The following is a 25,588-nucleotide window of genomic DNA, read 5'->3' on the forward strand; positions in this document are numbered from 1 at the left end:
TTCGAACGACATTGTTCCAAAGTCCAAATTTGCTCCTTCTCTCCTGTTCGTATCGTCTTTGGAAGAAAATAAATCAGTCTAGGAGCAACACTAAAACTAATGACATTTGTGCACCAGGAACATCGTAAATAGATGATTCACTTACGTCACAAGATCAAGATAGGCCCACTATTATCTCACCTACACCAAATACCTCAGGTTCTCCTATGCCACAAGACGAAGACAAACCTACCATTCTCTTACCTACAACAAAACCCTCTGATTCTCCGGAAAATGTTTTGGTTCGTAACATCCTGAAAATCCATGAGAAGAAACCTTTTAAAAGTAAAAGAAAACTCCTAACCTCGCTCCATCTTACAAGCAACGCTCAGATTGTTGAAGTACAGGCTAAGAAATCCTGCGTTGTTAACCGGCCTACTGCAGGAAAGAAGCTTCAAGTTACAAGACAGCCGCTAAGAAGTAGGGCATTAACTCCAACAAATGAGGACATATGTGGTTTTTGCCAGTTGAGCTATTACAGTGAAGAGTCCCTCGTGAAAGGCGATTGGATACGATGCCAGTCTTGCCAAGTGTGGTATCATGAAGTGTGTGTAGATGCACAAGGTAAGAAACAATTTATTTGTGGAAAATGTATGTGATCGAAATTGTACCTACCAGTGTTCAGAATTGTACCCGATGTGGTACAAATCTGAACGTTTCTGTGCTAACAAAAAAAATTATGTTTATGGATATTGTAACAGAGCTTTTTCCTTAATATTTCTGTAACGCAACACATAGATTACAAACTTTGCATTTACCAAAAATTATCCTGTTCTTACATCTAGTTTGTTCAAAAATTTAAAAAGTTTCTAAAGTGTTCGAAATTGTACCCTCTTACCCTACATGTTTCTCTGTCTGCGATTTCAGATGTAGTACTGAATTCTCAAATTCCCATTACTACTACTACTACTACTACTACTAATAATAATAATAATAATAATAATAATAATAATAATACACTAACTTTAGATAAAAGCATCCCGAAGGTATGATCCGATGTGAAGGTGATTTCGTACAAGTGCTTATAGAGACGGGAATGTAAATGATAAGTATTACAATTATCTGTGACGACTATAACTAACATCAGAGTTCACTAGTATTATCATCGCGAGACAATGTTATTAGGCCTGGCAGGGCTTATAACGAGCGTGTGCAGCATCAGATGGTTAGTGAACACTGTAAACAACAATAGAGAATGCCATGTGAGACAAAATATCAACAAATAACAGATTTTGAAAGGGGTCTCATTGTGAGCGAACATGTCAAATCGTGCAATATCCAGGCGTGTGGACATTCGACTGCGACAGTGATTCCATGTTAAAAAAAATGGGAAAGTGAGGAAAGCTACACGCGTCGTCATGTTTCAGTCAATCTAGGGAGGAGCAGCATTTTGTGCCACAAGAATATCGTAACCCTTTCACATCCGTACTTGTCATACGGGTGTAAGTAATGAACTCACTACAACACCCCGTGTCATCCCACAGCATTGGTCGGAGATCAGCAGCAGATTAGCTATGAATCCCTATCCCATACGTAAGCTGCTGTTAGTACAAGACCACATGCGACAACGTTTGGACTGGTTCCGTGCCTGGAAAACATGGTTTGCTGACCAGTGAAGTCGCATTATTTTTAGTGATGAATCTCATCAGAAACAGACATGAACCTGTCATCTGGACATCCGAATCAAGCCTAATCCATCCGATAAACATAACAAGGATATGCTCATGTACAAAACATTAAGTGCCATGTACAACGGAGTAAGTCCCTGGGGCCCACTAACCCTGTTAGTATACAGAAAATTGTAGATTGGCAGGGAAATAGCTATTGCATCAACACGTTCATTGGAAAGCCATGCTTTATAGTTCATTCTCTTTAGCATGAAACATGCTTTCCAGAGGTGCTATGTATTGGGGCCCATAACATACTTGAACAGGGAAAATTGGGAGAATGTCGCAAAAATTGCCTTCTGGAATCCCTCCCATTAACTTTGACCCCCTCTAGAGTGTCCCCGGTTAAAAGCACACAAAACAAACGTATCTCGAAAAATACTACAAAGGATAAGAAATGTGTGTACCAAGTTTTATATTGATATACGAAATATATATGAGAGAAAAGCTTATATACCAATACACGCTTTCCCGTCATACCTGTGAGTCTACTAATTTCTTTATAATAACAGGATTATTGGGCCCGAGGGGCTTACTCCGTTATCCATGGAATGGAATGTTTTGTACATGAGCATATCTTTGTTATGCTTATCAAACGGACTAGGTTTGATTCGGATGTCCGGATGACAAGTTCATGTTGGTTCATTGTCAGTTTGGCAGCATCTTGGATGGCCATCATTTGTGAGTAAAGTGCCCCCAATGGAAGAAGGCACATTATATAATATTTTGAAGAAGCATATAGACGTTACTCGTGGTATTATTATGTAGAATACTATTGGGTATGACTTCAGATCACCTCTAATGATTCAGAAACTCTAAACGAACAGTATTTCATCACTGACATTCAGCTTCCTCATATGTTACCTTTCGCAGGATACTGGTACAATGTTTCAATGTGACAACGCCTGCCCAAGCACTGCTCGCGTCACTAAGAACAGACTGCATACTTTTGAGATACTTCGTTAGCCAATAAGATCCTACGATTTGCCTTCGATAGAACATGTGTAGTGCAACTTTCAAAGTCAAGTATGTTCACTGCCAATATCCAGTAAATCGAGGACGAGTTACAATAAGTCTTGGTGTAAGTTACCTCATGAGGGAGCAAGGAGATGGTGAATTGATGGTACAAGATGACAAACAAAAATATATATGCAATCTGTTAATTAAGAATGCATGTATATTACATTACGTCAATAAACAGACAGTCTGCTCTAGCAAGATAAAAAAAATTATCAATTATTAACAGGAGTGTCATTTGAGGAGGACAGAAGGGCAATCGCCGCCTAGCTGAGATTGAGAAACAAATGTTTTTAGTAAATTGTATAATAGAAACGTAAAACAGTGGACAATCTTATTCCTTTGGAAAATCTGGAATGATGCCATTCATTATTATTGATAACGAACGACATACTCTCTTAAGTCATAAAAATGAGGTTTTGTCATCTTCTTTCGAAAATTTACGCTTGAATATAAATCATATTTTTCAGCTCCATGTCATTCATCGATGAAGCCTTTGACTAATATACAGGAAGCTGTTTGCTGTGTATCCGGACATTTTCGATTCGATGCTGCTACCTGGTGTATCACGCTGGATGTAACTTTGTAACAAAATTACAGGCTCAATAGCACGTATAAAAGTTGTTCAACATTATGCGTCCTTTCGAATGAGACACTAAACATGCCTCTAATATACTTTATTCATTATCTACACGTAGTAGGCATTTTACGTTTCTTGTAAGTGTAAAGGTAACTCTATTTGTGACTGCATAAGAACCAATATGTTTGTCTCTTGCTTGGATTCAGCATTTGATAACCCAAACAATATCTTGGAACATTCACTTATTAAGGAGTTTCGTTTCCTATAACATTTATGTACAGGGTGTCTCAAAAGTCCCATGACATAGGGTTATTATTAGAGTTACAACAAAACGTAAGAGGGGAAACCTTCTCCAAATATAATATTTTTCAATCTGAAGTGCAGGTTTCTTTTTAAATCGGACGAGCCGTTTGGGCTGTACACTCTTTATGTGCCAACGTGAAATGAAAATGCAACGTTGCCATTTACCTGGACCTATAACATTAGTGAATGAAGTTCTTTAACACAACCGTCTTTTACACTAACGTGTAGGTGGCCAGCCTCCATTTCAAAGATGCCTAATTAACCATACTCATAAAATGTACACATCTCAATTTCTACAATTGAAACAGGGCACTTATACATCTCAGCATTGGATTGAACCAAAAATATTCCACCACGATTGACATCTACCGGACACAATTGAAACTTCTAGTGCGTAATTCTTCATATTGTCTTCCATAATTATTTCTTAATAGTTTAGTTCTTAAATCTAGACCAGGGTTCGGGGGTCCGCAGAGTCCTGAGGCTCTCTAAGAGGTGATTAAGGGCTTTGTAGGATACTTGAGAAAGAAACTACGAAACTCATAAAATAAAATAGCTATATAATTGGAGAAAAATACCCAACTCAATGGAACAATAATCGCAGATTACTCTTGGTTGGAAGTATCATTAAGTATTACGTACCACGAATATGCTGGCAATGCTAAATGATACCGTAATGATGAAAGATGAATGAAATGAAGGAAATGAGAGGAAATGGGAAAACCCACACACACATTGTTTGTCCATCAAAAAGCTTACTTGGAGCGAGGTGGAATCGAACCAAGGAACCCATGCGTTAGAGGTGAGCACTCTACCATTGATCCACCGCGGCCAATAGATTGGAAGTGTTTATGGTTCTTGACATAATGTGAAATCTAAGTCAATATTGAATCTCTGTATTTTAAATTTGTGGCTTTCTGATACGCGTAACTACCAGTTGTGACCACAATGCAATTTTCTTCACATCTCGTAATACTGTATTTTAAAATGTTTGATGACATTTTCTCTACATTTGCTTATCTGTAATTCTTTCGTCAAAATTTACAATCTACCGATTTGAGAAAAAAAGTTTATATGCAAAACTACCTTTCCCTCCCTTGGAGGAAAGAAAAGAATAGGCTTTGCAAAAATATATAAATTACCCAGTAGATAACTCTAGCAAACAGATAACACTTTTTAAATAACAAGTCAGACGTTCTGAAATAAATTCCAGTTTTCTTTGCTAGCTTTGTAGTAAAAGTATTTTCTTTGTAAGAGTGAACAGAGTATGTAAGAATTTCAATACTTTCTATATTAGACTACCTATTATTTTTAAGTTTTTACACATTTCAAGTAGACACACGTAATGTTTTTTAAAATGTTGACTAACGTACATATGGTGATATTTTCAATAGCGGATCTTTTTGTCGGTAGTTACATTACGAGCAGGGGTTTTCCTTCTATACTACAACGAAAACAAATTCTGAATTACATGAGGCGTAAACTATTTTCATTTGCAAGAAAAAAAAAACAGCATCACTCGTTTTATTAAAAGGGCAATTTACAAATTTGGTGTTTGGAAAATATATATTTTCTTATTAAAGTTATTCAGATTGCAAATAAATTATTTCACAAGCACTTTATTGACATTATATTTTATTATAGCACAAAGACAGTATAATGTGGCCTCTTGATTATCATTTATTGATAGGGTTCCACTTCAATAGAAATTGGAGAACCTCTGATCTAAACAATCTTGATTTCGAGCTTTAATATCGATAACAGAGAGATTTGTTCTCACATGTAGTCACAAGTAAACGTATGTATATTATTATTATCCTACATAAAGCTTTGATTAATGACTTCGTAAGGAATTGATTAATTAGAACATGGTAATTGTACTAATAATTACGGTCTAGTCTCTATATACGTCAAAGAAAAGTAAATGACGAATTGTTGACTCGTCTTTAAGCTACTAAAACGCAAGTAGGATTGGTTTCACAGTGTGAAATAACCGTATACTTCCAAATTACACAAATTTTAATAGTTGAGTTGATTTTAATTTTAAAGTTCCTTTCAGCGAGGCTATATGAGACGGGACATACTGATTAACGTAGTAGTATGGTCTATCACTTATAAATAAAGGAAAAAAGATCAAAGATAGAACCTGTTCATTGAACATTAAATCTATATCAAAAACCAATTACTGTCTTTTGGTCTATGGAGATTAGCATTAAACCGGAAGTTGTAATCCATGACTATCACTCCTGGTTACAGTAAAGGAATAAATTCCGAGGTTAAACATACTTTAAATACTGGATCGTTATATATATATATATATATATATATATACTGGCGCCCAGGTTGTGGTTTCCAAGGGGGCAAGTATAAGCGACGTTTCATATATAGTTTCAAATTTTGCTGCAACTAATGTAAAAATTCTATTGGGTTTTCGATATTCTGAAGTACAATTTCCTCTAGGGGGCGAGCGCTCCAACTTGCCCCCTTTATGGGCGCCCTTGTATATATATATGTATACACTTGTCACTAATTATTTCCGGTTTTATCTATTATGCAATCAGCGCTGTTACCGAAAAATCTTAATGTAGCTTTTAATCACTTGTGGTTTCAAAAATATGTAAAAATCTAGGCAAAACTCACATTCTAAGGATGTTGAATCTATGTTTAAAAAAATCGTCTGCCGATTTGTTCTATGGAAGTCAATCTCTTGTAGCAGATACAACTTGCAAACCACTTGCTGTAAGCTTGCATTTGAAGTCAGCAAGCATGCCGCATGTTTGATTCAAGTAAGGAAGTTTCATGGGGACAACCTTGCATTCAATGTTCCATTCAACCTTGAGGCTAATATTTTACGCCAAGTCAATAGTGAATGAACGGCTAGTGATGCATATGAGACTCTGCGAAGAATCTAAAAGTATCACTTGCAATTACAACAAAAGGTAGAGTGTATGAAAGCAACCGTTGAAACGGTAACCTTATAAAGACAAAAGCCAAAAAGCCAAGTACACTCCAACTGGCCAATAGCTTTGCTGCTTCATGGGATATTGGAACCAAAAGTATCAGTAAGTTTCAACTACTACCGGTTTCCTTAGATGGTATGTTCTTCTCAGACGCTGAACGAGTGTGAAAATCCACCTGCCTCTATCTTAATTATTTTAGTTCTATTGTGATAAACATTGGAAATTTCATTCCTAATGTTTCCCGTTTAATATGTTGTTAATCTAGTATATGCAATCTATTCCTGTGGCACTGAACCGATTCCAATAAAACACAGTTTTTCGAAATTATTTACCGTTTTTGCTCTATGGAAATCAGTATCGGAACCGGAACTATTTATAAATTTCAACCACTTCTGATTTCAATAGAGTATTTTGGATGGTAATAGTACGGTCGCATGAGGCACTGACTGGATTGACAAAAACGTATATTTGAGGTAATCCATCATTGTTCGTGTTATACAGCCAAATATGTTCAAACCAAAAATGTTAACTCCAGCCAGTTCTGGTTCGAAAAAGAGGTTAACGAAGGAAATAGGACCTATTTTTGGGAAGATGAATCAATTGCAGAAAAAAACATCTCGATATCTTATTTTTTCTTATTGTTTCTCTATCTATGAAAATCAATATTAAAACTGGAAGTACTAAAAAATTTCAACCACTTTCGGTTTCCGTAGAGTGTTGTGGATGGTGACGATATATTGACTTGAGACACTAAATGATCGTAGAACAAAGTGTCATTATCTCTTATTGTTTTTTCCTCTGATATCCACTTCACAGACATACGAACATTGACTTGCCATAGGACTTTTGATACTTATACGTAGCCTTAGTCGAAATACTGTATACACATACAGGATGTTAATGAACTAAACCGACAAACTGTAAGAGGTGATTACATTGAAATAAAAGAAAACGTTCATATTAACCTGTGGGGAAAAGTGCATAGTTTCAGAGCTGGGGCTGTCCAAAATCGAGAAAAAGTCAAATTTCAAGAGGTCCCATTTCGAATTCGAGAAACTGTGAATTGTGGTCCTTATCAGCTCAAAGGAAGTTATGTACACACAGTCCAAAAATGCACATTACATTAATGTTCAATAGGTCTACAGAGTATTTCGCCCTAAAGGATGAAATTCCCAGACATGCTAGCAACTGAATTTTGAGATATGTTCTGAATTTATGATTGGTCCAAAGTAGAGAAACGATAAGTCTTCACAGCAGTGAGCACGTAATCCTTTGGGGTGATGTCGGAAGTGTTAATGATCGTCAGCAGCACCGTCTTTCGTAATCAGGAAAACGTATCCTGCGATGTTTTATTTCACGTTTATAAGTGAAGAAAACGTGGAATATACCGTAACGAAATACGCCACATCACATCACACGTTATTCCGAACACAAAAAAACATTAAGCTGCCGGTTCTTAACACTTTCAACTTCCCTCCGAAGCGTTGAATGCCCATTGTTGTCAGGGCTTACCTCCTGCCTACTTTGAACCCTCCTTGAAATTAGGGTATATCTGAAAACTCTATTGACAGCATATCTGAGAACTACACCCTGTAGAGAACACCCTGTACAATTATTGACAATTGATGAAATATGCACTTTTGGATCAGGAATGCGTGGCTCATTTTATACTGATAAGAACCACCATCCACAGTTTCTGGAATTCGAAATATGACCTGTTGAAATTTAGCTTTTTTCTTGATTTTAGACAGTCCTTGCTCTGAAACAATGCACTTTACGCCATAGGTCCATTTGAACTTTTTCTCTTATTTTGATCTGAGGAATCACCTCTTCCAGTTTGTCGGTATAGTTCGTTAACACCTGCATGTATATATATACGCCGGGTGAGGTATTTAAAACTGTTTTTTTAAAATATCTAGAAAACTACAAATCAGATTTTAAAAAAAAGTTGTAACAAAAGTTGTTCGTCTCGAAGGGGAATATCCAATGATACCACACTTGACCCCTACCCATACCCCGGGGGCGGGAGGGGGTCAACTTTGAAAACTTAAATAATAATTAATTTTTTATTGCAGATTCCGATTCTCCATGTAAAAACACACCTTTGTATTAAAACATTACTTTTATTGCGTGATAGATAACGCAGTAATCGAGAAAAAATCAAAAAATGTAAAATCTGTTAGGGATGGGTACGAGTCGAGCTACGAGTTCTGAGCTTAGTCACTGTTTGTGAACTCGAGTTACGAGTCTTATCGAATTTGATAAATAGTTCGGTCATTCAGCTCATTTTAACTTGTTTTGATATCATGGCATGGTTAGACTGCAAAGCGAAAGTCATGAAAAATGTAAGCAGTAATGTGGAATACTTTATGTGTTGCTCACGAGAGGGGATAACGGTCTCCTCTAGTCTCGTCTCGATAAGAAGACGCCAAGGGATTTTTTATAACGACCTTAGTTCGCCTCGGCTCAACTGAGCCGAAGTCTGGAGCCAGCTTCCTTGATGTGAGCCATCGGCTCGGTAGGGATGAGCCATTTCCTCCCTTCGGTTCAACTGAGCAAAGAGCTCGAGCAGGCTCAGTTGGATGAACTATTGGCTCGGCTCGTTAGTGAATGTGATGTGAGCCGAGCTGTTCGAGCAGTTGATAGGCCTAAGCCCGGGCCAAGCAGTTTTGAACATGTTTAGCCGGCGCCTTATAACTTTTAACAGTTTTTGGCTCAAGCCGGAATACTTCCTCCTTTGGATCTCAAACCCAGAACCTTCTGAGCGAAACTCTTGCCTCCTAAGCTTCACGACTACCGAGATCGGCAGACAACTAGTTTCTAGTATTGAGATACAAACCGCCTATCTTTCATATTTATACAGGGTGTTGTAATAATAATAATAATAATAATAATAATAATAATAATAATAATAATAATAATAATAATAATAATAATAATAATAATAATTCGAAGTAGTAGTAGTATCATTGATAATAATTATATTGTCTATGTAGGATACTTGAAGGAAGTACTTGAAACTACACACAGGATTTGGCTCGTTTTGGGTCGACTCGACTCGAAACTCGACCCGAATTCGTGTCGACTTGGAGGGAGTTTTTCGAGTCGTGCTCAAATATGTATGTTTCGAGTCGAGCTTAAATATGTATATTTCTAATCGAGTCCAGTTTCACGGAAAACTCGCTCGAACTTGCTCGTGCCCAACCCCATACACCGTTGACAAGTGATAAGAAAATGTTCGACATGGTGACTATTTTCTGTGATACATTCTTTATCATTCAAATTATAGTCTATGAAGCAAAGTCTGTGATCATGCGTCGCAATCCATGGTCAGACTCTCGCTGTAGAAAACGGGCACAATTTCGAACATTTGTTTCAGTAAACAGTGGAGATGTTTGAGAAACAAGGAGACTCTCCTAAAACAAGCACCTTGATGGTGAGGGTCCATGGCATTTGGGCGCGAGACGTTTAGGCACAGCCTCTTGGGCGCGAAAGATTTGGACGCAAAATCTTTAATATAAATAGATTTCCTACCTATATATACATAGGCCTATACTGTATTTCATAACCAGAAACTGGATGTTTAGGCACTACAGTATAAAAATAAGCACTGAAAAATTAAAAAAAAAAAAAAAAAAAAAAAAAACTTCCACAACAATTTTGCAGAAACTAAAAATAACATCTTGAACACACCAAAGTTCCTGCACGTCATGCACAACTTATCCAAACAAAACAAAATGCAACAGGTTCTCGACTATCTGGATCGCGAGTATCCGATCTCCGTACTCAGCGGCTTAGTTTTGGAAGAATATTTCTTTTTAATAAGTTAAGACATAAAATTTGCGTAAAAAAGAAACTTTTTTAAATCTTCAGTTATTTTAAAAATGTCTCTTCAAATGTGTACAATACTGCACATATTTTCATTTTTGCATTTTCTTTTTCTATAATAAATTATTAAAACAAATGGTATAAAACATAGGAAATGTTTATTAAGTACTGGTCTGTACCAAGACGTCAGAAAAACGAATAAGAGCTGTTTTTGGAATAAGAATTGCGTTTTTAATGCTATGGGTGGGTGGTTCAGGAAGTGAGTATTTATTGAATGCTTTTTTTGTTATTCCATCTGCCCATTAGGCCGGATAGTTGTGAATCTACTGTATTAACAGAAAGTTATTTCAGATTTCATAAAAATAGGCACTAACTATATATTGAAATAGGAGGAGTTGTCAAAATAAAATTTACTGTAGGCGGCCTGTGACACCTCAAAACACACTTCTGTCCTTTATAATATATCTAACATAAAGAACGATATTGGTCGACTTGGCGGTTTATTGATGCACTTCGAAGGACAGAAAAGAAAACTTAGTATACGAGGCAATACTTCGAGGAGAAGATCCTCCCAAAGAAAGAAGAAAATACATTCGGGTAGATGAAAAAATTCTCACTATTGTACAAAAATTTTGAAACTGTTCATATTGTAGAATACTTGCTGAGTTTGGCCCACAATCCTGTTATGTAATGATAATATTATGGTAAATGTACATGTAACATAAGATTTTTTTTCTTTCTGAATTATATAAAAATTTACTAGAACAAAACTAGGCCTAAGCATTTAATGCAACTGAGACTTTCAGTGACTGTTTACCATAGGGCATACTGTAATGTAACGAAAATTTATTTTTTGAAGATTTTTAAAGAAAATTGATGTCAATTTTTTTTTCTGAATTTTTTAAAGTGTGGAGTTATTTTCTATGACAGAGTATTTGTGATATCAGTACCTATTTTGAAGACGTTTAGTGCAAAAAACGGCCTTGCGTCCAAACGTCCTGCTCCGGATGGTGAGAGGTAAGGGAACTCACATTACAAAAGCATCCCGAAGGAAACAAATTATTACTACTTCCCCGCTGTTGTTCCTGGGAACTCTAAAACTAGATTTTAATACATTGATAAAAACAAACCTTGAATGTTTCCAACTGCTGTCCATTTAAGTGACATCTGTGACAGAAATTACACAAACAATTTGGACAAAGTAATATATTAAGTTCTGGAGAATCAAGTGTTTTTGCTATAAAACACCGGTTTCTCATTACAGATTTTAGAATAACTGCTTTTCTATCCTGAAATAATAGTGGGAGGGGAGTCAACTATGGATTAACTGGATAGCATTTGCGACGATATCAGAAGTATTAATTTTCACAATCTGATGACCATATTACATACTTCTTAATTGAATAGTAATATCCAAGCCATATTATTATATTCTATGGAGTAATAAATAATCTTCAGGTGATGGGTAATGTTTATTTTGTGTATTTAATATAGACAGAAAACAATAGCATGAGAATCAAAATTTAATGAAAAATATATGCCAACAGATGGTAATATTCAAATACCATCTAATTTCACTCTCTTTACGCTCAGAGAAATGTATTTTTGTTTATAAATAAATGAGCCATCTAGTAGTGTCAGATATAAAGATGCTATATTCGTATTTGTTCAATTACTACTGTTACGACGGCCGAGGTCAGTACACTGAGAAAAATCCGTTATTCAGATAGCGGTATATTGTACAAATATACGAAATCGACATGTTAATTACGGAAATCAGTACGCAGCATACTTTATCCGTATGCTACATATTTTTCCCGTTTAGATGTTACATCTAACCGTCTTCCGTATATTACATACATATACGTATCTTACAGGGGCGTTTACGATCTTTCGCTAACCTCTTAGTCTCCACATATGACTTTTTTGTTTTGATATCGTTCATTAATTGTAGTCTCCTTTGCCTTCTCCTTCTCTTTCCTGAAACCATGCTCTTAACACTTCCCTTATGATACAGATACTTCTTAGCCAATGTGCCAAACAATTTCTGTTCCTTTTCTTAATAATATTCTATCTAAAATTGTTCTTTTCTCCTGCACAATTTCTAACACCGTCTCATTTACTTTCCGCTCTACCCTCTTATTTTCTCCATTCTTCTCCATACACACATTTCGGAAGCTTCCAGTTTTTCTTTTCTTTTATCTTCTTTTAATTAATTTTTGTATAATTTCAATGTTTCTGACCCATACAGTACAAGCTCCACAAGAAGCATTTCGCGAGTCTTTTTCTCAACTCTATACTCAAGCTTTCACAAAGTAGTATTTTCTCGGTCCTAAAAGTTTCTTTCGCCATTCCTATTATTGCTTTCATTTTACCTTTGCGCTTCATATTATCAGTATAATAATACTATCCAGGTATCGAAAACTAGACACCTGTTCTATTTATCCACTCCTACTTCTATATTTGACACCGAGCGCTTCGTTCCAATCACCATGGTTTTTCTCCTTCTAACATTCGTTTTTATTCCATATTCTTCACAGGCCTTCCTCATTTTTCCCAGTATCTTATTAAGTTTCTCTTCAAATTCCTTGACAAGCACCATATCATCTCCGAACTGTTTGCATGTAACCATTCTACCTCCTACGGGAATGCCGTCTTCATTTTGTAGGGTCTTTTGTCACAATCACTTCTTGATATATATTAAATAATACAGCATCTTTGTAGAACTCCGCTTCCAAATATTCTCTCCTCTGTCATTTCCTCCCCTATTCTGGCAATTAGTTGTTGGTTCATATAAAGGGTGTCCACGTAAAACCTGCCTTGTTACAAATATTAATTGCATTGGAATTATTAGTGCCAGAGAATAACGGTTTGCGGCACCTTTAAGAACAACTCAAACATTATTTTGTGTATATATGCACTTCTATATGGGAACCGATAATAGCTCTCAGAAAGTCCAGTCGATATTCAATCTCCCGCCATGTGCTGTGTACCATGTCCGGTGTGATCGAGTTGATTGCTTCTCCAATTTTGTGATGAAGAGCAGGAATATCAAGTACAGGTGTGGCGTAGCCTCTGCCTTTGACATAGAACCATAGGAAGAAATCCATAGGGGTTATATCCGGAGATCGAGGTGGCCAAGGAGTGGGTCCACCGTCTCCAATCAATCGCTGTGGAAACATTCGGAAAGCCCTTCAAACATCGAAACACCAGTGCGAAGGAACATAATCCTATTGGAATATCACTTTTGGTTGCAAATCGAGTAGCTGCACTCTAAAAACGGTATTGTTGTATTCAACCATAATTATGGTTGAATGTAACTATACAGTATTGTTAATATAGCGCCAGCAAAAATTGACTCGGAGTACAATATTATATTCTTAAAAAAATCTAGCTGGGTCAACAAAAATTATGGTTGTCCCAGATATATTTATGATATTATCAACTATACCAATTATTGTACTTGAAACTATACAGCTCCTATATAGTTAGAAATACCATATAGAATGGTTGTCGAGACCATCACAAGATTTATTATGGCTGTACCAACAATATAAGACATGTTCACCATAATCAAAATGTGAAGATGGCTGCTGTATCGTATACACTTGCTATTATAATAACCTATTTTGTGCTGCGCTGACAAACTTAGAACTGGAAAATTATGTATAGGTTGGTATTGTCCCTTCAATCACACTGTAATGCAGCAAGAACAAGCAAAAGAGACAGCGCGACAGATTATTACTTATAAAAGTGAAATACTCTTTATATTATTACTAGAAGTATTTAATAAGTAAAAGTGACAATCTAAGTTGGCCGTAAGCAAAGATTTTCTGTCATAAGCAAAGCTTTATCGAGTATGAGATATGTATTTTTAAATAAAATTATACAACGGAAGATGAAAAGTGTTAGATTTCTTGTAATCCTTTATGAAAGAAATGTGTGTCACGTTGGTCAGCGCATGCGCGAGACAGAACGATACATACAACCATGTATATTGTTCACGCAACTATGTGTATTATGCGTGCAACTATATGTATTACGCGTGCAACTATAAAAGCAATAACAATATGGTATGTTTTATGTACCACAAAAGAATTTCCTCACATGATTCTGGCAACATAGGGAGTAATGTTAGTATTGGTTATGTAACAAGAAATATGTTTTAAACGGCGATACCATTTTAACTATATTTTTATGGTTCTCGAAACCCTACTCGTTTTTAAAGTGCGTGGAAAAGTAAAGTGCTCAAGCATGTCCAGATAAACGGGATCCGTTATTGTGTGCTCAGCAAAGAAAAATGGTCCGATAATTCTGTCGCGTCCCTAAGCACACCACACATTCATTTTCTCGCTATCTCTGATATATTCACGAACAACATATGAGTGTTCGGAAACCAAATACGTACATTTATACATTGTGACTATTCAATTTGCCTGATGTGTGGAAGGTTGCATCATAATTGAAAATCTCCCTTCCGAAGTAATCGGGAACATCTTTTATCGTTCGTGCTTTCCTCAGACGTTCGTGCTTTGCCCGAACCAGGCTATCGGTTGACACTTCCTGTGGCTAAAAACTTCTTAAACCATGTTTAATGGTCTTCACGTCTGGTGGATCCCGTTGATATTTTCGTCTGAAGTTCCTTTGCATGGTACTAGGTGATTTAGTCTCAGTCAACCATAGTACCACACGTAACTCTCTCTCTCTTGTGCTGTTGTCATCTTTGTTCATGAACACCAGCAACAAACAACAAAAATTCATATAAATTTGGTACTGAACACCTGCAGTAAATAACAATTTACAACCAAGAACAAACGACGGTTTGAGTTGCTCTTCAAATGCTGCAAACTATTATTCTCTTACAGTAATAGTTTCCATGCAATTAATATTTGTAATCAGGGAGATTTCATGTGGACACCCTGTATAACGAAGGAACTGTATATAAGCTGGTCAGGATCTAACATACAGATAGACGTATGTAAAATATAGCTGACGTATGTAACATACCAGGGGCGGATCCAAGGGGGCGATCGCAACCCAGAAGAGAAAACTTTCGTATTTTCTATACAAATAAAACCCATACTAGAATATGCAGCTCTTAAAAGTAGGTCTACATAATGGCATTACAACCCACCACCCTCTCCAGAAGTCCGTCCTGGATCCACCCCTGTAACACACGTATATATAGAAAATATGTAATATACGGAAGACTGTTAGATGTAACATCTAAACGGGAAAATTATGTAGCATACGGATAAAGTATGCTGCGTACTGATTTCCATAATAAATATAATGATTCCGTATATTTCTACAGTACATCGCTATCTGAATAACAGATTTTTCTCAGTGTACTGACCTTGGCCATCGTAACAATAGTAATTGAACAAATACGAGTATAGCATCTTTATACTGTATCTGACACAACTAGATGGCTCATTCATTCATAAACAAGAATACATTTCTGTGAGCGCAACGAGAGTGAAATTAGATTGTATTTTAATATTACTATCTATTGGCATCTATTTTTCATTAAATTTTGAATCTCGTACTATTGTTTTCTGTCTATGTTAAATACACAAAATAAACATTAACCATCATCTAAAGATTATTTATTACTCCATAGAATAAAATAATATGGCTTGGATATAACTATTCAATTAAGAAGTATTTAACACATAGGGAATTTTGGTAAATTGCCGAAAACTGTTGCACGCTTGGTACAATTGTACCAAATTCAGCCCTTTTTGTCATTCATCGGCCTGTTGGTACTATGCTGGTACTTTCAGCCCATTTTTTGAAAAAGTTGGTACAATTCTACCTAATTTAGCACCATTTAACTAATATTTGACACATTTTCAAATGTGTCAGTAAAACTTTTCATACATTTCATGTTACTTGTTTCTTAGAATCTTAAAAAATGCTGTTGAGCAATCATTCTGTGACGTTGCATAACGCAACAAACTTTGTGTGTCTATTGTGTTCTTTCGGTTGTGAAATACGCGAGAATAAGGTGCAGTAATTTATGTTTTAATATTTTATTATAACACAACTATTTACACACAGAGATGATTGATTTGCTTCTTGTTTTATATATTTTTCATATATGGCTATAATACAAATTTGGTTTTTTGGTCTCTTTGAAATAGAGGCGCGTTTGGTTTCCTTATAATACATACCGAATATCATAACTGTTTTCCATATGAATTTATGACCATTGTTATACTTCCTACATGCAAGAAAAGTTTCATCTACTTGCACGATTGTTCGGGGCCCTCCTATTTGGATGTTTTTAAAAAGTAATTTTTAAAATGAGCACTTTTTTGATTTGGACTCTTGGAAGAGGTGAGGGGTCTAGAACTTTATCTCTTTTAGTTTCGTGTTATAAAGCAATATATTTCACTGGCGTAAAACGAATTCAGCCCTTTTTCTTTCAATTTGGTACTATTTTTCAGCCCACTCCAGAGCGAGGACTGTGGCAACACTGTTGCCGAATATTTGTAACACTTAAATAGAATAAGATTAGGTAGTAAATAACGCATGTGTTACTGAATAAATCTTCAATATTTTGTCGTATGAGTTACTTTACCATCAAAATAAAAAAAAAAAAAGTTGACTACCTGTAGGCAGGGCTGGATTTAGGGATGTGCAAAGGTTCACGTGCACCGTCCCTTTGTTGTAAATATACACTACCTAAAGTGAGAAGTTGGCAGTGATTTTTGCAAAATAAATAGTTTAAGTCAATTTTCTGAAGGTTGAAGGAAAAGAATTTATCGAGAGCGTTATCGAAACACTTAGCATTTCCAAATGAATTACTCATTCACATCACAGATGCTAAAAAGCATTTAAAAAACTCAAATTTAATTCAATTGTACTGGATCTCGCCCTCCCCCCAAGAGAATCCTGGGTCCGGCCTCGCCTGTAGGTATTTAAAAATATAAAACTTAGAAACGACATATTATCCGGAAAATACTGTTAAGTGATTGGTTTCTACGTTCTATGTGTTCATCAATCACTGATGAATTTTTCTTCTCTTAATCGCTTATATTAGTTAAGAAATTTATCCATTCATATATATTGATAGGATATTTCAGAGCTCTTCAAATTAGCCTCTCTATTCGAAAGTAAAATTAAACTTAAGATAACTAACAGTTATGTATTAAAACGTTTGGAAGGCAATTTCTAGTCTTTAATTCAAGCCGAAGAGTACATAGTATGGAGGAAAAATAAAATGTGCTCCCTTTTCTAAATAATATAGGCAAACAATGTTTCTTCCATTATATGCCTATTGTTTGATATTGTACAGTAGGTCCGTAAGACGAACAACCCAAAGTTTGATTGCGTTTATCCTTTGAACTAAGAATGATAAAGACCTGAGATTTGAAACAAATGTAAACATGTTCTATGTAGATGTTTTCGAGATCATAATCAATGCCGGAACTTGTAACGTAGTAACGAAAGAAATTACAGTAAGTGTAAAAAAAAAAAAAATAAATAAAAATAAAAAAAGGTGCAAAATGAAGAAAATTAATATTCAGTTGCAGAAAACTGAATTCCTGCGAGTGAACTCCTGTATATATATATATATATATATATATATATATATATATATATATATATATATATATATATATATATATATATATATATATATATATATATATGGGTTAGCAGTGGTGTCGTGGCGCCCGCAGCGCCGGACCGCTGGTGGTAGTGTGTTAGGTCGGTCTCCATACTACGTTAGGCGCAGTGGAACAGCAGTGTCCAGTGGCTGCAGCAGACGGAGGTAGTGTAAAATGCGAGACCTCTCAGATTTTCAAAGAGGGCAAATTGTTGGTGCGCGGTTATGTGGAGTGAGTGTTACGGCAGTGGCTACTGTGTTAGGTGTGTCGCGTGGGACAGTGACGAAGGTGATAACGGCCTACACAACACACGGGAAAACCACATCGGGGAAGCGGAACAGTGGGCGGAAGAAAATCATGAGTGACAGGTCACGCCGGGTATTAAAGCGCATTGTCACGCAGAACCGTCGTGCCACTGCGGAGCAATTGACGGAGGAACTCAATCAGCACCTCCCCCACCCTGTTTCGACAATCACAGTTCGCCGCGAATTACATGACATGAACTTATGGGGTCGTGTTGCACGGGCCAAACCGCTCATCAGGGACCATAACGCTTTCGCACGCCGCAAATGGTGCCGCGATCATGCAACTTGGACCGTTGAGGGCTGGAAAGTGTGATATGGTGGGATGAGTCATCCTTCACCGTATTCCCAATCACGGGCCGTGTTTATGTGTGGAGAACGCCCAAGGAAGCTTATGATCTGTAGTGTCTCCGCCCAACTGTGAAACATGGCGGCGGCTCGGTGATGCTGTGGGCAGCAATATCATGGTTTTCATTGGGTCCTGTGGTCACACTTAGCGGACGAATCACTGCTAACGATTATGTCGCAATTTTAGGAGACCACTTGCATCCTATGGTCCGGATGTTGTTCCCGGACAATGACGCCATCTTCCAGGATCATAATGCACCCATTCACACAGCTGGCGTTGTTGCACCGTGGTTTGAGGAACATCGGGATGAAGTTCAATACCTCCCCTGGCCCGCCCAATCCCCTGATCTCAACATAATTGAACATCTGTGGTCCTTGGAAACACGACTCCGGCGACGATTTCCACCTTCATCCTCTCTCAGAGAACTGGCTGATGCCCTGCACGAGAAATGGTGTAAAATTCCACTTGCTACCATTCACGACCTCTATGTCTCCATCCCACGTCCCATCAAGGCTGTTCTGAAGGCGAAAGGTGGCCTGACACCATATTAATCTGGTACGTTGCAATTTCGTTCAGGTGTTTCCATTTTTCTGATCTCCATCTGTATAGTATGCATCAATATTTATCCATTCTTGCAAAAATGTGACAAGGTTGATGTAGTGTTGCCAAATAAAAAGGCTATTTAATGCAAGTCCGTAAAATGGGTGTTGTTTTTAACACCTATAAGTACAAATCGGTCAATTTGACCGATGGGCATTTTTACGTTCTAATATTGGCAATACTGGTTGATTTTGGCTCTCGTTGTTCATAATACCTTCTTGTCTCCCCCGCGCCTATCAATACGCAGAATATCGCAAAACAATGCTGCTCCCCAGGTTGAATGCGCACCTGATGTTCGATTCCAGAAAGGGAAAACATGTGAGGAGTGTCCCCTAACAAGTGATAGGAAATGCATCAAGATAGCACAAATACATACCTCGCAATATGTAGATAATGTCAAAGAGGAGTATGTAAGACTGTGCTGAAGAATGTGTGTGAGTGTGAGCAAAGAAACTGAGGGTATTTGTGAACTTTACCTTACACCAGTATATAATATGTCAATGTTTGATAATTTTCAATAACAACAAGTTTCTGATTTTGTAAAAGTTTCAAAATTTTAATACATATATTATGTCATGTCGAATAATTTTTCTTTGTTAATTTAAATGTTCTTTAATCTTTTTAATGCTTTACGATGTTTTTAAATAGTAAAATAGGCAAAGAATACATTAAAATGCATACACAGTCAAACTGACCGGACGTGTACTTTTACGTTATAATGAACATGTGTTCCTATAGGTGTTAACAGAATTGCGGTTCCAGGTACACTGTTGTCGTAAAATTCCTGCAACAGGTATGTTTTAGGTTAACTAATGATAAGCAATGAGGATTTGCACATAATTGATAAAATGAATTTTTATTCAACGATTTGCCATAAATTTGCGATATAAACAATTGGAACTTAACACTTCAAGAGTTTGAAACATGTCCTCATTTTCGTTTTTCTCAGTTTCTAAGGGCAATTGATCTATCTCCATGACAGCAGAATCCTTGACTCCATCAAAAACATTTTGTAAGACACGATAACTTTGTTCAATGTTCTGGGACAACTTATGTTTATTATTTCTTGTTTATGCCCTTCATGCAACTTAGAAACGATCTCACATAAAGCACTATATCATACCTGATTAAATATTATTTTGAAAATTCTCACATAAATAGATAAAATATACAATTGGAACTTAACACTACAAGAGTTTCAAACATGTCCTCATTTTCATTTTTCTCACTTTCTGAGGACGAGTGATTCCTCTCGATGACAACAGGATCCTTGTCTCCATTAAGAACATTTTGCAAGACACGATAACTTTGTTCAATGTCCAGTGGCAACTTATCATTATTATTATTAATATTATTACTATTATTATTATTATTATTATTATTAGTAGTAGTAGTAGTAGTAGTAGTAGTAGTAGTAGTAGTAGTAGTTGACAGGCCCTCTGTCTATAATGACAATTTAAAACCTTTTTCTTAAAAAAAAAGAAATGGTTAAAAAGCATTCTATTAAGTACTTAGATCCTCATATTTAGTAATGTATGCAGGTTAATATCTAAGTAATAAAGCTATCTTTATTAATTTCCTTTGTGTAGTTTTCTAATTTGTAGTTTGTTCAGTTTTTATACACATGATGAATCACTTTAGGAAGAAACTGATCAATTCAGCCATATCATAAAGTTAGAAATAATGTACTTACGAGCAGAGTAGAAAGACAGGCAGAATCTTTATTAAGCCTATTACTATTATTATGAATATTAGCAATAATAATAATAATAATAATAATAATAATAATAATAATAATAATAATAATAATAATAATAATAATAATTTCTGGCGCAACAGACCTTAGAAGGACTGAACTTTTGATACTAATTCCTGTGGGGTGATGTGTTGTCAGCAGATCGGCTACCCTCGCCCTTAATGCTTCCTGCCTTTCTGCACTGCAGTTCGCTAAATTTTTCTTTTAAGTATCTTTCAATTGGCCTTACACCTCTGGACCAACAGTCTGGTGAGTACGAATGGTCACATCTATCTTTCCATCTTTTCTCTGACCAGACCCAGGACTCTTTGACTTCGTTGATCGCACGGGGAGTGATATTCCACTGTGGCTAGGACGTTGGTAATAAAATAATAAATGCGTATTGAAACAGTGAGGAAATTAGCTATGAAATATAGATAAATACTAAACTGACTCCCTGGAGCTACGGTCATGGGAGCTGTGCCTGCCCAATGTCGCAATACAACAAGCATCAGCTACGCACTGAAAATATTCGGGATAGGATGATTTCGGTTTCAAAACTGTGTTGCTATTTCTTTACTCAGTGCTCGAAGTGCAAGATCTCAGGAAATATACCCCGCATACTCCCTCTCTTGTATTTAGAGCATTGCCTTAATGTCATTTATGAAAAAAACATAACGCAAACCCTTAGATCCGGAGTAGAGAAGTTTTGCTCTATTCGGTAACATTTACATACCTTCCGACGTAATTTGCATCAAAGTAATTTGTGTTTTAAGCTGAACAGACTAGAATAAAATAGCTTTCGTATATTATTGTATGACATGGGCTGATTGTAAAACCTAGCTACCGAAATGTACGTACTTCAATCATGCTGTAAAAGCTACAGATGCCAAAAGGAACAAACGCTGTACGATGCTACTATAATAACCGTAAAGAGGTTAGCCACACTAGAGCTTTATACAGTTCTACATGATTTGGAGCGGCAACGCCGGGATCTAGTTACAATGAAGGATTTATGGTAGGGACAAGTAAACCCTTAGATCTTGACCTTCGAGGAAAAATTAGTTATGTTGTGTCGCGTACTATGAGTTAGTTAGAATGAGTTGGGATTGAAGTCATTGAATCAAACAACTATATGTAAGTAATTAAATTTCCAAAATATACCTGCAGATAGCTGGAGAAGCTTCTTTGGTGTGGCTCATTGCATTGAATTCAATTAAATGAGAACCTTTTTTTCCAGATTATTTAAAAGTTGGAAAATGTAATTCACTACTATTTTTCTCCGAGTTGCTCAAATAACACTGTTCAACAAATTTTGACCGAAACTATGTAAATTCTTTGAAATTGCGATTTTTACATTTATTTAAGCATAATATGAAAGGAAATGATAATAGAAGAATTTTCTTAGCCCATGTTGTGAAAAAAAACGCCCTTGTACAACAGTAGCTGTATATATACAAATGTATTAATATTTATAGAACATTTAAGCAAAATCCTCGTAAAAACCTACATTTCACTTTTTTTTTATCTATTTCACTGTGATGTGATAAGCTGGGGAGTTAAGAAGTACCCTATCCTATAGCTTTCTATACCCTTGTACTTCCTTTTTCAAAATTGCGCAAATACCAGTTTCACAGCGATACAGAAAATAAAGTAACCGTGCTCAAGTTAAACATTAACAATTACGTAATAAAAATCAGTATTAACATCAAAACATGAAAAATATGTACAAATACCTTTTTGTGCAAGAACTACACTGCAATGTAGACAAAAGTTTCAAGTGATCCCTTGTGCAGGATTATGTTTATTTTATTTTGAGCGTCTTTGCTTGGCTTGCCTTTTGTAGGTTACATCTGGAGCATCCCTTTCAATAGTCCAACAGTAGTCGGCCAATATGTTAGAACTCCACTTTCCCTCATATCTCTTCTCCATGGCTGTAATATCTTGATGGAAACGCTCACCATGTTCGTCACTTACTGCTCCACAATCTCCGGGAAAGAAGTCTAGATGTGAATGAAGAAAGTGGAGTTTCAGAGACATATTGCAACCAAGATTTTCGTAGCACAATAACAACTTTGCTACCAGTTGTTTGTAATTTATTGCTCGGTGTCTTCCCAAGAACTGTGAACAAACACTCTTCAAGCTTTCCCACGCAGCTTTCTCCTCACTTTGGAGAATTTCGTCGAACTTGTGGTCTTTGAATAGTTGCCTAATCTGTGGCCCTATGAAAACACCCTCTTTAACTTTGGCATCACTTAATCGAGGGAATTGTCCTCTTAGGTACTTACAGGCCTCATCCTCTTGGTTCATGCTCTTAACAAAACTTTTCATAAGACCTAATTTAATATGTAGAGGGGGAAGCAAAATTCGGTTACGATCTACCAGTGGTTCATGCCGCACATTTTTCACTCCCGGCTGAAGAGTTTCTCTGGTACTCCAATCACTTTTGCGGTAATGAGATCCACGATCTCTACTGTCCCATTCACATATAAAGCAAAAATACTTTGCATACCCTAACTGCATACCTAGCAACAGTGCTATTACTTTAAGGTCACCACAAATGAGCCACGATCTCTACTGTCCCATTCACATATAAAGCAAAAATACTTTGCATACCCTAACTGCATACCTAGCAACAGTGCTATTACTTTAAGGTCGCCACAAATGAGCCACTGAAAATCGTAATATTTAATGGCATGAAGTAAACGTTTCAAGTTTTCATAAGATTCCTTCATATGAACTGTGTAACCTACAGGAATTGAAGGAAGTTCATTTTCAATATGTAAAAACACTGCCTTTAAACTCACCTTGGACGAATCTATAAAGAGCCTCCACTCCGTAGGTTCTTAATTAATTTTAAGTGCCCTCATGAGACCATTTACATCTGTACATGCCACAAGTGTGTCTTCTATATTAAAAAAAGAAGTGAACATCTTCTCCCTATTCCGATACACTGAAATATTTACTTTTTCCTGCAATAAATTCCATTGCTTTAAGCGTGACGCTAAAATTTCTGGTTTGGTTTTCGAGAGGTCCAAGTCTGATTAGATCACTTAGTTCCTCTTGAGTAAGTCTATGTGGTTCACATGGAGGTTCTTCTACAACAAACGTAGGGTCCTTCGAAGTACTTGATTCAGGAGCTTCAACTTCTTGATCATCATCAGAAAAAAGATCGTATTCTTTAGGTGGGTCAGGAACAGGTAGTCCTTCTCTATGTGGAACAGGGCGCATTGCAGAAGGAATGTTAGGATAGATCAAGGCCTGCTTCTTCTTCGTGGAAATTCCCTTCTTGACGGAAGGAATCGTACCAAAATAACAGTCTCCGATGTGGTCGCTTGGCTCACTCCAAATCATGGGCACTGCAAAAGGCATTGAGCGCCCCTTCCCATTAATCCAATTTCTTAGATTGCTGGCACAAGTGTTACACACAATGTGGAGTGCCCAAGATTTATGTTGGTCTCCAATTTTACAGCCAAAGTAGTATTGATAGGCTTTTCTTATTAGTGCTGATATAGTCTGCTTTTGTGAGGAAAATGTCACTTCCCCACACACGTAGCAGAAGCTATCCGCACTGTTTATACAATTTCGCGGCATTTTTGTTTATTGAAATCCTCAAAATGTCACTTGAAATAGTTCCGACAACTATTTAAAAATATACATTCGAAATACCAGTATTTTTTCGTACTTGTAGTTGTATTTTTATGTCCTGCACTACACAAACGTCACACCAAAACGCTGATAACTGCACTAAACCTGTCTTTTCTAACAATAGCAGAACACTACTGAGATAAGGAACACAATGAAACCAAGCGTTCATATAGTTTCTCCAGTGTTGCCGGATCAGTGTAACATTTTACCCCAAACGAAGCGAATATATTTATTTTAAAGCGTTATTATTAGACATGCCTGTAAAACGAAAAGTAGAGCTAATATTCGAAAATAACTTTCAAATTCGTGATCAGCACCACAAATTCAATAAGAATTAGCTGATTTTGTTCAATTTACATTTTCGTTGTTGAACAGTGTAATCTGCTGCAGACGACTAGATAAGAGATTATCCTATGTGCAGAGCTATGGAAGATGACATAGTTGGTAAGTTTAAATTCTCAATGACACCCTGTTGATGATTAGATTTTTGAGTATTTGAGCCTATTTCCATCTCTTAATTAAGTACTTTATTCATGTTTCAAATATATATTTGGATTGTCCAATTTCAATTTTAAATTTAACTAACAAACCCACACGTCCTGCGCGGGTTGTTGTCTGAATGATTGAATGTGATAGAAAATTAAAAACATTTATGGCTAGGAAAGTAATTTCAATAACACGTTAATAATATATTTAATTAAGAATTTTTCGATAATTACTCGAATTTAAGACATCATCGAATCTAAGACGCACCCGGGTTTCACTGGGTTAAATTAAGGAAAAATAATATGTTCCGTTTTTACTATTACTAAAGCACTCTTTAACATTGGTCATTTTCGGTGATTGTTATATATCCCTCTCCCCTCCCCATGTTGTGTGGCACGGCATGATAAAAATCATCCCAGGTCTGAATGTCATGTATGTTGTAAATTTGATTGAGG

The 25,588-nt window shown here is 36.3% G+C and overlaps 1 protein-coding gene across 1 annotated transcript in view; it reads left to right on the plus strand.

Moving 5' to 3' along the window:
* The first annotated feature begins 206 nt into the window (after positions 1-206).
* LOC145671513 (uncharacterized) overlaps positions 207-25,588 on the plus strand; it is a 48,153-nt gene continuing 22,771 nt past the window's right edge. Inside the window, exons 1-2 of the mRNA XM_081740702.1 lie at positions 207-603; positions 3,194-3,300. Coding sequence (XP_081596828.1) covers positions 207-603; positions 3,194-3,300 — 504 coding nt within the window. The remainder of the gene's footprint in view (positions 604-3,193; positions 3,301-25,588) is intronic.

This window comes from Thermobia domestica, chromosome 15 (assembly GCF_964235325.1).
Source record: "Thermobia domestica chromosome 15, izTheDome1.hap1.1, whole genome shotgun sequence".
In the NCBI taxonomy this organism is placed as follows: domain Eukaryota; kingdom Metazoa; phylum Arthropoda; class Insecta; order Zygentoma; family Lepismatidae; genus Thermobia; species Thermobia domestica.